General features: G+C 38.4%; 1 protein-coding gene and 1 long non-coding RNA gene across 6 annotated transcripts in view; one reads left to right on the top strand and one right to left on the bottom strand.

The window, feature by feature from the left end:
* MINPP1 (multiple inositol-polyphosphate phosphatase 1) overlaps positions 1–6,524 on the bottom strand; it is a 46,154-nt gene extending 39,630 nt beyond the window's left edge. For all 5 annotated transcript variants that reach the window (XM_015147616.3, XM_001101346.5, XM_077946740.1 and 2 more), the window contains exons 1-2: positions 5,847–6,524; positions 2,880–3,077 (exon numbers count right to left, since the gene is read on the bottom strand). In XM_015147616.3, coding sequence (XP_015003102.2) covers positions 2,880–3,077; positions 5,847–6,483 — 835 coding nt within the window. In that variant the 5' untranslated portion in view covers positions 6,484–6,524. The remainder of the gene's footprint in view (positions 1–2,879; positions 3,078–5,846) is intronic.
* A 19-nt stretch (positions 6,525–6,543) lies between these two features.
* On the top strand, positions 6,544–13,265 carry LOC107000210 (uncharacterized). The gene is made up of 3 exons (XR_001447215.3): positions 6,544–7,012; positions 10,998–11,441; positions 12,726–13,265. It is a non-coding gene; the product is annotated as an uncharacterized LOC107000210 (long non-coding RNA).
* Positions 13,266–13,747: the final 482 nt, after the last annotated feature.

Here is a 13,747-nt window from a genome sequence, read left to right as displayed (position 1 = left end):
AAAAATAAAACAACAAAAAAGGAAGACAATAGAAAAATATAATAATCTTGGAGTGGGAGGATTCCTGGACAAAATACAACACTCAGAAGCCATAATGAAGGACAGATATGGCTATTTAAAAGATGTAAACTTCTGTGCAATCAAAGGCACCATCAACAAACCTAAGAAATAAGGAAAAAATTAAAATATTAGCAACATACAACAAGCAAAGGGAGAATCTTTTGTCAGGCAGAATTAAAAGATATAATTAATATACCTATAACACATAAAAGGTATTTGTGATTCATAAGAAAACAAAAATAACCCAACAGAATATGAACAAAGTTATGAAGGGGCAATTCTCAGAAGAAATGCAAATGGCTACTAAACATGAAAAGATGTTCACTTTCAGAAGTAATCAAAGACCTGCAAATTAAAGCTAGGTACTATTTTTCATTAATCAAATTGGCAAAAATTAAAATGACTAATAATATCTACTGTTGGAAGATATGGGAAAATGAACATTCTCATATACTGTGGATATAAATTTTTACTACACCTTCAGAGAATAATTTCAAAGTATATGTCAAGATACAAAATATTCATGTGTGTTCACCCAGCAATTTCACCTATTTACCTATAAAAAACGTTTTTTAAAATCTATTTATTTATTTGGAGACCAGGTTATGAGACTGGCTAATTTTTGTATCTTTGATAGAGGAAGGGTTTCACCATGTAGCCAAGGCTAGTCTCGGACTCCTGGGCTCAAGTGATCCAACCACCTTGGCCTCCCAAAGTGCTGGGATTATAGGTTATGCCACGGCACCCAGCCTCACCTATTTTATCTTACAAATAAACTCTCAAGTATAAAAAACAGACTACAAGAGTGTTCACTGTAGCATTACCTGAAAGAGTTAAAAACTAAGAAAAACTTCAGTAGGAAAACGGTTTATATAAAAAGAATCTGGACTGCATTAGCAACAGCCTCTTACAGCAGTAAAATTCGATGATGGGTTAAATAATTTAACTAGCATTGACTTACAAATTGAGTCATTCATATGTCCCATGAAATAACACAGGATTTAAAAGAACGAGACAGTTCTGTATTTGTCTAGAGACAAATATGCTGTTAAGTAAAAATAGTAAAGTTACTGAAAATACATATAGCATCACCCCTCTATGTAAACAAAGGTATTTAAATAGCAAAAGTATTTATTGTGCAATTACTGTACCAGGTACTAAATGCTTTGTATGAATTAATCTTATATAATCTTTGCAATAATCCTACAAGACAAGAATAATTCCCACATTCATTTTACAAAGAAGGAAACTGTGGCATAAAGATATTAAGAAACTTGTGAAAAATCACAGTTATTCAATAGGATAGTAGAGTCAAGATTCAAATGCAAATAGTCCAATTCCAGAATACATTATTTTAACCACTATATTAATATTGCCTCCGAAAAGAAGTAGCTGTTACTCCATCAGTAAAATACATAATTCTTGCCCATTCAGAGACTAAAAATAGGTTAAATAAAATCTTTTTCAACAACCTAAATGCCTACTAACAGAATAATGGCTTGATATTGGTATACTTATAGAATGGAATACATACATTTAAAATGTAGGACTAGAATTACAAACATTACCTCAAAAACAAAAAGCTGCATAAAAATCAAATTTCAGACTGGTATAAACTTTGATATCATTCTTAAAAGTTTTAAAATCTGCAAAACAATATCCTATTTATGTATAAAACATGGGATAATATAAATGCTCAATTCATGACAACAATTACCATTGGTGAGAAGGGAAGAAGAATGGGATCCAGGAAAGGGACCAATGGACCTCAATTTATTTAAGGCAAGTAACTGAAGCACAAAGTTAAAATTGAGTAAAAACAAGTGATGGGTATAGGGATGTTCACTACATTAGCCTTTTTTGTTATCTTTATGTTTGAATTATTTCCCAATAAAGTAAATAAGTTTTAAAGCTCCATGGGTGATGCCAATGTACTGCCAGTTTGGAGAGACAGAAAACATTCAACTTCAAATGCTAGTCTAGACATCTTCTTTTTGATCCTTATAAAGCATCCAGGCCCTGTGACTGACAAATTCTAATCTATTTTTTTTCCCCAACATCTACTTCCAGTCTTTTGGAAATTAATTCAGAGTATAATGTAATCTACAATCTTTGCACATATCTTTGTCAACATCTGCCCTACGGCATATAAATTCCTAGAAAACAGAAAAAAATCTTATTTTCTTAATCTCCCATTGCTGGGTGACCATGTGCCCTGGTTTCCCACCTGCTTTCCTGGCAAAATTATTAATAGTGTTCCCTTTCACTTTCAAAAGTGTCCCACCAGTTTGGATGCTAAGCTGCATGGTCAGCCCATCCACTGCAATAACTTATAATAGACATGACTGCTCATCTTCTCAGCATGGCTACATATAAAAGACTCAAAAAACATCATAGTACTTTGCTTTCCACTTTCTAAAACTTACCTCTCTTACACATTAAAAGGTACATTTGAACTGCTTCAAAAGCTAAAGAAATATGATTTTTTCATTTGTATCACTTTGTGAGGGGAAAATTCAGAAAAGATAATTTGTTTTAAAAATAATGCCTACAGTTGAGGCTTTATATACTCTGCCCTCAAAAAAATTCCAGAATATAGCTAGAATCTTGTGCATTAATTTAAATAACACTCAAAGAAGAATATCAATCTAAAAACGGTAAATAGTAAGCACAAGGTATACAATTTTTTTGACCTAGAACATATTATTTTCTTAACCTAAATCAATTGGGGCCTTTAAAAAAAATTCTGGTTCCTTGCTTTTCATTTTCACAGTTCAAAATTATTGAAACCATAAGTTTAAAGACAACAGGCATATTACCTGCATTTAAATCATTTACTGGCACTTGCAAAGTAGCTGCAACTTTTTTTAAAATGTTCTGCATTTCTGGTCCAGTTTTGAAGGCTTCCACGTGATAAAGAGCTGTAGCATTTTTTTCCACTTCAGTTAAAAACTTCTCACAGTGATCAAAAAATCTCATTAGCTTATCATTAACCCTTGGAGGTCCACACTCCATATCTGAAAGAGAGAAAAATTTATATATATATATATTTGTAAATCACTGACATAAACGAGTTTCAAATTATTGAAAATGTTAAGTGTGAAAAAGGAACACTAACATCTTACTAATCCGCATAGCTGAAATAAGCACATATTGATCAGGAAAGTCATAGGGTAAAATTATTCCTGATTTATAATGTCTGTAATGCATGAGAATAGCTAGAAAAGACTAAAGAAACAGAGATTGAAGATTAAATGTGTTGTAGTGATGCTACGCAATGAACCTGCTTTATACATTTATAAGTACTGCTTCTGTCAGGCACGGAAAACTTGAGAAACCAAACTAAAAATCAGCAAAGTTTCCACTTACAAGGTGAGAGAGAATTCAACATATGGAATCTATTTTTTCACTCTAAGCCAAAGTCTAAACAGAGTATTTTATTTTCTCAATTGACTTTCACAACTCTGTGTTACTTTACAAAAGATTCTGCTTTGGACAAAAACGACTGACAAAAGCACAAAACGCACTGATGTTCCGGGTCTCCTATGCTTCACTGTGCTGGTGCCTGTGACTTAGTTTATCTTCTAACTGAAGCCCCAGATAACTTTCTATTTAGTCTTTAATAAATTACATTATTCCCCCAATTTGGCAACAAATATGTATTGGAGAAGCATGCATAATCATTCTTCAACTACTGGCATGCCCTTATTTTCAGTCATATTCAAAACACGCTTTTTTTTCAATCACTTATCCAACAATTTGCCATGAAAAGAACACCAAGTATATCATTTCTGTACATAAAATACGAGAAAACTGAATATAGTTTTATCTGGGCTTTGGATGTGTATGCAAAAAAATATCAATATGTATGTTTAAGTGTCTCTCTTGAAATGGATAATTCTGCCCACTTTGTCAATTGGATTGCAATTCTTAAGAAAATATCTTGACAAGGAAAATAAGCTAACTTTATCACCTTTTTTCTGTGGCTGCTAAAATGTAATTTCCCAAGTGGATCTGGGTATTTTATCCTTGTTACTATCTAATTATTGCTAGTCTTTAAACAAAAACAAAGGCATTGTTCTGTTTCTATAAAACTACAAATCTAATTCAGCAGACTCCCTCAAAAGACCAGATGTACATAATAGGCAAAACTATTGTCTATAGAGAATAACAAAGTGGCTAGGCAAAGGGTTTACCATCTGAGACTGAAAACAGTCAGGAGTGGGCTTATTCCGAACTGTAATATTTTCATCCCTGGCTCTGTATTGAGAGACAAATGCCAGTCTTCACAATGCCATCCGAGAACAAAAATTCACTTGTTCCAGAAAGTCACTATAGATATTGCGTTATATTAAAATATGCTCTGCTTTCAACATTCTGTTAATTTAACAGATTTATGAGGAATTTTCACTCATGTTAATGGAAAAAGTATATCTTTAAAAAAACACAATTCAACAAATAATTAGACACAGGTCAGCTAACTGAATTACCCACAATAACATGACACAGAATCAGTGGAGAAATCCCTTACAGATGGTTTCACTGTTTAACAGCTACAGAAGAAATTACAAACCAGCCTACTTCTAATTTTTCACTTGGGCTTTGAAGCTAAACAATAATCCTCACTTCAATTCTGGCCTTAAAAGTGAACAAGAAACGATTAACGCTTGTTCATCTCTGTGGTACAAAAGTGTTACCTGTTTTTTCTTATCAGGTATGCTATTGGACAAACGGAAGCTATATAGCAAAATGGTAAAGACAGCAAGCTCTCAATCAGATTTCCTGGGTCCACAGCTAGCTGTACGAAAATGGGCAAATTATTTAATGTGTTTGTGTATCAATTTCCTCATCTTTTGAGACGGGGGAAAATACTATCAACTCTGGATTGTGGTTGTAAGGATTTTGTAAAATAAATGTGAGGCATACCTGGCACACAATAAGCATGAGGTGTATGCTATCATTATTATTTGTAACTATTACAACATTTTCTAAGAGAAAAAGACCCATTCTAGGAAAACAGAAGACTTGGATTCTAGACCTTAAAAAAGACAATTAAGAAGGCATACTCTTGGGCTCGGTTTCTTCACCTGTGAAACAATGGGGCCTTACTAGATGATTTCTCAAATTTCGAAAAAGTATAATTAATGGAATAAATGCTGCATGTGACCATGCACCACAGCTACAATGATGGGAACGCTAGAGTAAAAACATGAACAAAACAGAAGAAAAAAGAAGGGCACAAAGGCTTGAGATCAGGTTCCTAAAACAGGCTGTAGGTCTAAAACTGCCATCTGAAGAAGATGATGAGTTTAAAAAAAAAAAAAAGAAGGAGGAAAAACTAGTATCGGAAGCAAAGCCTGAGGAAGAAAATTCTAGATTCTGTTTTTTAAAAAGTGCGCCCAATTGTGAAACTGGACGCCAGGGAAGGGGGAAGGGATGGGTTGGCGCTCGAAGGGGCAATTCAATTTGGGAATGGGAGCGCAAAAATTGCGGGAGACCTGTCTGTCCCCTTTCCTGTTGGATCCCCAACTCTACTAAAGCAGGGAGCATGTAGAAGATGCTGAATTTACACCTGATGAATACATGAACATACGTGTAAGGGGAAAAAGAGATAGCCAAGTCTGTAATATCCCGCGACAGGGAGGACGTAGCCCGAGGGATGACGGCTTGGGAAAAAGGGAAAGAGAGCTGTGGGCATCGGAAAAGCCCAGGGTCTGGGGAAGGCAGGAGAGGATCCAAGGCGGGTGGGAGGACCGGGACAGCACACGGGCCGCCCGAGGGATCACCTGCGACGTCGGGCGGCGGCAAGCCAGGGTGGTAATGCTGCCACAGCCCCTGCAGGAAGGCGGCGCCGCTATCCACGCAGCGGTGCTTGGAACTGGTGATGAGCCGCAGGCGGCCGTAGTTCTCACGGCTGAAAAGGGCCGGGAAGAGCGAGGCCAGACGCAGCGCCAGCTGTCGCATATCCTGCCGTCCCTTCTCTACTAGCTGCCCGTCCATCCAGTCAGCGTACCACAAAGGCCAGTCGGCCAGCGCTGCACCCAGGTCGCGGCTGCCGGTACTACTGCCCCCGCCATCCCTGGACCCGCGGGCCTGCAGCAGCCCGTGCAGCTGCCTCAGCTTGCGGATCTGTTTGGCCGTGGGGTAGCGGGTGCCGTGGCGAATGAGGGCGACCAGCTGCACCGGGGTGCAAGTTCCCTCCAGCAGCTCAGGGTCCCGCCACGGAGCTTCGGGGCCCGACAGCAGCCCGGGGTTGACATCCTCGTAGCGAGTCTTGGTGCCGAAATAGGGGCTTAGCGACGAGTCCACCGGGTCCCTCGGCTCTAGAAAAGAGCAGCGCGCAAGCGACGAGAGCAGCGCCGCAGCCAGGGCCGCGGCAGGCGCTACGGAAATCCTGAGGAAGCAGCGGGGCGCGCGGATCATTGTCGGCGCAGACAGTCGAGGGCGCCGAGCCGGCTGCCGCTGCCAAGCTTCCGGCTCCGGAGGGCAGGGGGCGGGTCTGGAGGGCGCTTCCGGCCGACGGCCGTCGGGATGCGCTTCGCTGTCGTCGAGGAGGTACCGGCAGCTGGCGGTGGGTCCTGCGTCCCGGCGGAAAGCTCCGAGGAGCCCTGTAGTAGACTTGTGGCTCGGGTGGAGCCGGCGGAAAACCCGGAGAAGCTGGAGACAGCCGTGGCTGAGGTGGAGCCGGCGTCGCTGCCCTGGAGCGTGGGCGAGTTTCCTCTTAGCCAGAGCTTCAGGGATTGACTCGAAGACTCCTCCGCTTTTTTAGTTGTTTTGGGTGTGAATAAAGCCCAGACTAAACCCTAGCCTCCCAGGCTGCCAAAACAGGACAGCTGTGATACTGTGTTTTTCAAAGTATAGTGCCTGAACCATCAGCATGAAATCTGCCTGAGACGGCTGTTGAAAATTCACATCGCTGGGCCTTGCCGCAGGGTGCCTCTTGAAGCCCAAGGTGTTTGTCTTTTTTTGTTTGTTTGTTTTTCCATTTGAGTTTGAAAATAAACAGGATACAATAAAGCAGAGAACTTGGAAAGGGGCTTACATTCTGCAGGAATTTGAGTCCTGAATCTTTGATATAATCTTGACCTGGACTACCAGAGCTCATACGGACATCAGTGAGACAGCACCCTCAAAGTTTTGTGCTTGTTGATCCCGAAGGCTTAGCGAGTAGGGACATAGCAATCTGGAAAATTTGGGTGCATTGAGTCATGGCCCAGCAGATTTACTCTATTATTAAGTATGAGCTAATCTGCTTTGTGAAGCAAACATGCTCTGTATTTACCACCACTCCAGATACATGTGTTCCTCATACGTTCCTCCCATATACTTACATACTCAAATCAGCAGCTGGGTTTTTTAATAGGTTATTGCTCAGAATCTTTGCCTGATCCAAAAAATCATAAATCTGAACAATACGTTGTTTTTTCCCACTTAAACTCCAGTTTATATGCCAGCTGGGGAAATAATAAGTATTACAAAAGTCGTATGGTGATCCAGATTTAAGGAACTTGGGACCGCGTTTTCATAAGTTAGCTTTTCCTTCAAAGAAACTGTTACATTTCTCTTTGTAAGCCCATCACCATCTTTACTCCTTTTCTCTTTAAGTGTCTCTTTGGTTTAGAGAGGTGTGCCTCTAAGTTTAGGCGTGCCTGTAAATGTTAACCAAGAAGAAAAGGGGCCAACCTATGAATGCTGAAATTTTGGAGACGTTCTGTGCAGGAAACCATCTTTAGGGCAACAGATGTTCTTTTTGATATGCTATTTTGTAGCATGTCAATGCCTGAATATTCATGGCCAGTGATATTTTTGTAGAACTTTGCTTAAATTAGTACTTAGTAAATATCCGCTCCTTCTTAAAATAGACATTCTAACCTGTATGCTCTATAGGATGAGTTGCCTGATACTTCTAAGTGCATTCAGCGAGCATTTGTGCCAGGTTCATCTCACTGTATTTTGCCTAATACATATGCTTATTAATGATCACTTCTCATACCCAATGTTTTGAGTCCTAGGGGTTACCAAGTGTTCCCAAAGTCATTATTCACTTCTTATGAAGCAATCTTTAGAGACTCTTACTTACAAAATGTATGGCACAGCACATATTTTTATACATGAAACTTGCCCGTAGTTTGATTTTACTTTCCTTATCCTAATTCCTCATCAGTTGATTTTATCCTGTTTTATACACTTAGGTACATCTGCTCCTAATTATTTTGATGTTATGCCAAGATAACAATGATAAAGTAAAAGTAAGCAATACCTCCTTGTTTTTGGCTAGGGAAAAGCCAAATATAGTATAAAGAAGACAAAGAGTACTTAAGCTTTGGACCCAGACTCTAATTACCTCTGTTGCTTATTCATTGAGTGATCTTGGGAAGTTACCATGTTCTCTGGGCCTTAGTTTTTTTGTGTGTTTTTTTTTTAAACTGAAAATTGGTAATATTAGAACCTATATCATGGGATTATCATGATAATCAGAGATGATGTATTTAAAATGCATATAATAGGCTGCTATAAATATTTTTATTGTTACTAATGTTATTACTATGTTCAGAGTAGAAACTATGATTTCAGAGTGAGAACTATGTTTTCAGAGTGGAAAAGAGAAGAAGTTTAACTTGATGTTCTTACATTAATGGGTCTTGAGTAGAACTTCATTTCTAATCAATCCACTATATTAGTCATCATTACTAATGTTCAGACATTGACATGCTACAAAATAGTATATCAAAAAGAACATCTGTTGCCCTGAAGATAGTTTCCTGCACAGAACGTCTCCAAATTTTCAGCATTCATAGGTTCGCCCCTTTTCTTCTTGGTTAATATTTACAGGCACGCCTAAACTTAGAGGCACACCTCTCTAAACCAAAGAGACACTTAAAGAGAAAAGGAGTAAAGATGGTGATGGGCTTATAAAGAGGAATGTAACAGTGTCTTTAAAGGAAAAGCTAACTTATGAAAATGTGGTCCCAATAATAGAACTGATGCCTAGCTTTCTAGCAATTATATGGATTATACTTACTCCCACTGAACAATAAGGTGAATGACTTTCACAGGCACCACATGCATGAAAGATTATTTCATAACTTTTCTAATGATAAAAATCCACTCATCTCACTTAAAATGGATATCTCATTCTTAGAGCACTAAGCAGCCTTTGAAAAAATTTAGAAGTCACTGGCCGTGCTCATCGTTTCATACCAGACCATGTCTGAATTATCTGGGCAGTCTGTAAATTGGCTGCCCTTTGACATAGGTGACCACTTGGTCCAATCATGTAGTACAGAGAAGTTTGCAGTGTGCAAAACATGGCTATCCCTTTGCAGAGATCATGGGAAAATCGCCTCCCCTCATAAGAAATTGGTAGTATGGGAGCAATATATTTGGCAAATCTAACAGAATACAAGAGGCAGAAAGGAAAATTAATGGTTCAAGGTCCTTGCAGAGATGGGAGAGGATGGAACCAAAAACACAGGTAGAGATTTTGATTTGGGCCAGAAGGAGATGAGACCTTATCTTCTGAGGGAATGTTAGAAGGATGGGTGAACATGAGGATAAATTTGTAGATCTGGCAGGAGGGAGTTCACGGAATTCAAGCCTGATGGCCTCAGTTTCCACAGTAACATAGGAGACAAGTTTGAAAGATGGGGGAATAGGAATTAAGTCTTGGAATGTGGAAGTGGTTTGTATTTGTAATTGAGAGAAATGGGAAAATAATGGGAAAGGATTGACAACTAAGAGGAATGGGAGAAACAAGTAGAAGTTTGTATGGTCAGCTCTGGAGATCCAACTGAGAATGAATTGCTAGTGGTTGTGCAATTTTATTTAGAAGCAAACATTATCTGTTGTATTTTTTCAGAGTGGAAAAGAAAAAAAGTTTAACTTGATGTTCCTACATTAATGGGTCTTGAGTAGAACTTCATTTCTAATCAATCTACTATACTAAAGGATAAGCTCAATTATTTTTGCTAGATTATCCATAGGACTTCAAAAATAGTCATTCCACTTTTAAGATTGCGTGGTGTCGACCAGGTGCGGCGGCTCATGCCTGTAATCCCAGCACTTTGGGAAGCTGAGGTGGGTGGGTCACCTGAGGTCAGGAGTTCGAGACCAACCTGGCCAACATGGTGAAACCCCGTCTCTAGTAAAAATACAAAAAAGAAGCTGGGCATGGTGGCAGATGCCTGTAATACCAGCTACTTGGGAGGCCAAGGCAGGAGAATCACTTGAACTTGGGAGGTGGAGGTTGCAGTAAGCCGAGATCATGCTGTTGCACTCCAGCCTGGGCAACAAGAGCAAAACTCCATCTAAAAAAAAAAGAAAAAAAAAAAATAGATTACATGGTATCATATATAGTATTTTAAGTTACAGCCATCTACTTTTAAAGAGGTTACTAAGATAGTTTTCTGGGGATGAAACAATAAAGGAAAGGAAACAGCTAAATTCTGTAGGGAAATAGGAAGGCTCTCTATGTAAGCATATACAATACTGGACTAAGAACATAGTCTCAGAAGTTAGACTTTCTGGTTTTCAGATTCCAGCTTCATCTCTTACTACCTGTAAATATTAAACAAATTAAATTATTTTGCCTCAATTCTTTTTAATTGTAAAGTGGGGATAATAACACCTAGTCATGAGACTGTTGAGAGGATTAAACAGTTTACATAAAGACTTTATATAGTTCCTGCCCCAAAATAAATATCAGTTGCTTTTATTAAGCAGAATTAAAGGGTTTCTTATTATCACTTCTCTCTTAATCAAATAAACTGACAAATAGTTTTTCATAGTTATTTATTATCTCATAACTACATTGAGCAACGAACTTTGTGCCTATGCCAAGAAAGTTTGAGCTTTCTTATCTTTCTGCCCTACTGTTGCATCATTCCTTTTAACAGTTGCCAGATGTTGATTTAGTGTTTATTTGCTTTTTGTTGCAGTGGAAGCCAACAGAAGAGGGGTCCATGTGTACAGATAGGGCTGGAGTGATCCATGTTCCAACAGCAGGCCATTTAACCTCACTTGAATATGGAGGCTGCATAGGTCACAAGTCTGAAGACTACAAGCTACCTTTGCTTAAAAGGAACCACACCATCACTGATAGCTAACTGCTAGACTGTTCTCCAGCATATCAGGGCTACACTGAATTGCTTGAGTTGCGCTTCAATTAATGTAGAGAACTTCACCGAACCACACATAACCATTGAAGTAACCTGCTGTTTACAGTCTATCATGCTCTGCCAAGGGAGTTATTTTATAGTGACAAAACTTCTCTTCTGGTGCCCTGACACATCCTAGGACTTTGATGTTGGTAATTCTTTCCCCCCAGCAAATGTTGGTTCTAAATCCACAGAACTACTTGAGAAACCAGATGCAAAATTATGGTAGGTTTAAATTATCAATATTCTTTATATGTTTTGCTATTCCCATTTCAAAGAGGGAAACTAGCTATACATTTTCTAGTCCTGTTGTATGGTGATTTTCCTGCACAAACCAAAATTATTGTTCAGAAATATAATTTCCCCCAGAAGTACCCTCCATCCAAAACATAATGTTATTCTATCACAAAGATAAATAATGGCTTTCCAAATCCTGGTTTAAAAAAACCAAACACTCTCTTCTTCTCTATATTTTTCCAGAACAGGCATAGATGATAGCAGTTATGTTTTACCACCTTATTTTTTTTTTTTCTGAAATGTTAGTTTTCTAGGATATGGAAATCTTAGGATTCATAAAAAAAGAAAAGAACTTTTTGAAATGTTAGTTTTCCAAAATTGGAAAATCTTTTTGAGCCATTCTATCTTTAGGACTATTGGTTAGCTGACTTTAGAGCATTTAATGTTTCCTTATTATTTCAAACAATAGAGAACTTTCTGCCCCCCACCCCCCCTTCTTTTTGAGACAGGGTCTGGCTCTGTCACGCAGGAGACTGTCTGTAGTGCAGCGGCAGAGTCTCAGCTCACTGCAACCTCCGCCTGGGCTGAAGTGATCCTTCCACCTCAGCCTCCTGAGTAGCTGGGACTATAGGTGCAGGCCACCACATCTGGCTAATTTTAAACAATAGAGAACTTCCAAAACAAAAGTTATTTATTAATTCTTCAAGAAATCTGTTTTTTACTTAGTCGATTAATGTCCATTTCATGTTGCCTCAGTAGCCCATGTAGGAATCACTCTTTTTTCAAATTTTGTTCAGTTTTGTTGTATATAGACCCATCGTTCTTTGATTGAGTTGCTTTGTATTATATATCAGTCAGTATTAAAACCCAAACAGTATCTAAGCCAGAAAAGCAACGTAGGCACCTGTGAACTCACACACTTGGTTGCAATTGCTTCAGTAAAAAGGACAGTTTACACTCAAATTGAAGCAACCTTTATGGTTCCACAAACATTCCTTATTATCCCACCTCACCTTTTCATTCTTACTTCCTATGCTGTCTAATCTGATTCGGTACAAGAGATAAGGCGGGTACTGCTAAATGATAACTTAGATGCAGGGGCCATCATGAAAATATTCATCCCATATCTTACATTAAGCAAACTACCAACAACTGTTTGTTGAAAAGTATAAATGAATAAATGAAAATAAGATAGGCAATGTGGGAAGCTAAAATATGGAAGTGTTGTTGCTTCGCTTTACGTAGTATAACGATCTCATTTTATCTTCCCAGCTCTCCCAGGAGGTATGCAGAACAATATTTATCTCATATTGCGGATGTGGCAATCAAGACAGAGAGGCTAAATGCTTTACCTAAAGTCATCCAACAAATATTTGGTAGAACCAGGGCTAGAATGCAATAAATGGAAATAGAGTTATTTCAGTGTTTCTTTTCCTGATACTTGCCTTATTCATGACAAATGTATAATGGCTTCAGAAGGTGTCACTTGTTGCTAGGGATAAACTTTACCTGTAATACTGTAGCACTTACTATTAGTTAACGACCCACTATTTATTCTCTTTTTTTCTTTGGAATCTTTGGAATGTGTAAGTATTTGCCTCCCAGGAAGCTCTCTTTATCCTCTCCTCAGGAGAAAATCCTGATTTGGTCTAAACCAATCTTGGTAACTATCTTTCTTGCCAGTTTTGTTTTAGGAATGGGCGTGCAACTCAGTTCTAGCCAATGAGATATGAGGAGCAGTCTACTGGGGAGTTTCTGGGAAAGTTTGTTTTTCTTGTCCTAAGAAATAAACAAATAATGGGGTAATAAAGCTTCAACACTTTGTGAGATCACTGGATTGGAGATCCTGTTGAGTCAAAGGAATATTGAATTTGACACAGTAAAATAGCCTGTAAGGAAAGGAAATGATATTCAGTAAATGAAATGCTGAAAATTGATATTTTGAAGGTGGTGCAGTAGTTGTTACTGATTAAATGAAACAGTTGAGATTAAGAAAGTTTAGCCAGGACAAGTTATATAGCACAAATCATTTGAGATAAGGAGGTTAAAAAAAACCCTGAGAGGCCGGGAAGTCCTGGTTCCAAACTTCTGCTCTTGCTGGACTTGAGCCCCACTAGCTTCTTATCTTCCACTAATCTATGCACCCCTCCTTTCCCACTGCTAAAAAGCCAAGCTCACTCAACAACTTTAATTTTATTCAAATAAATTATTTTATACAGACATTTTGTTTTTAGTAGATGTTATTAGTGATTAGGAAAAATGAAAGAGATTGACATCTTTCAATTGACAGAGAT

This window comes from Macaca mulatta, chromosome 9, assembly GCF_049350105.2.
Source record: "Macaca mulatta isolate MMU2019108-1 chromosome 9, T2T-MMU8v2.0, whole genome shotgun sequence".
In the NCBI taxonomy this organism is placed as follows: Eukaryota; Metazoa; Chordata; class Mammalia; order Primates; family Cercopithecidae; genus Macaca; species Macaca mulatta.
This window is presented reverse-complemented; position numbering and strand designations above follow the sequence as displayed.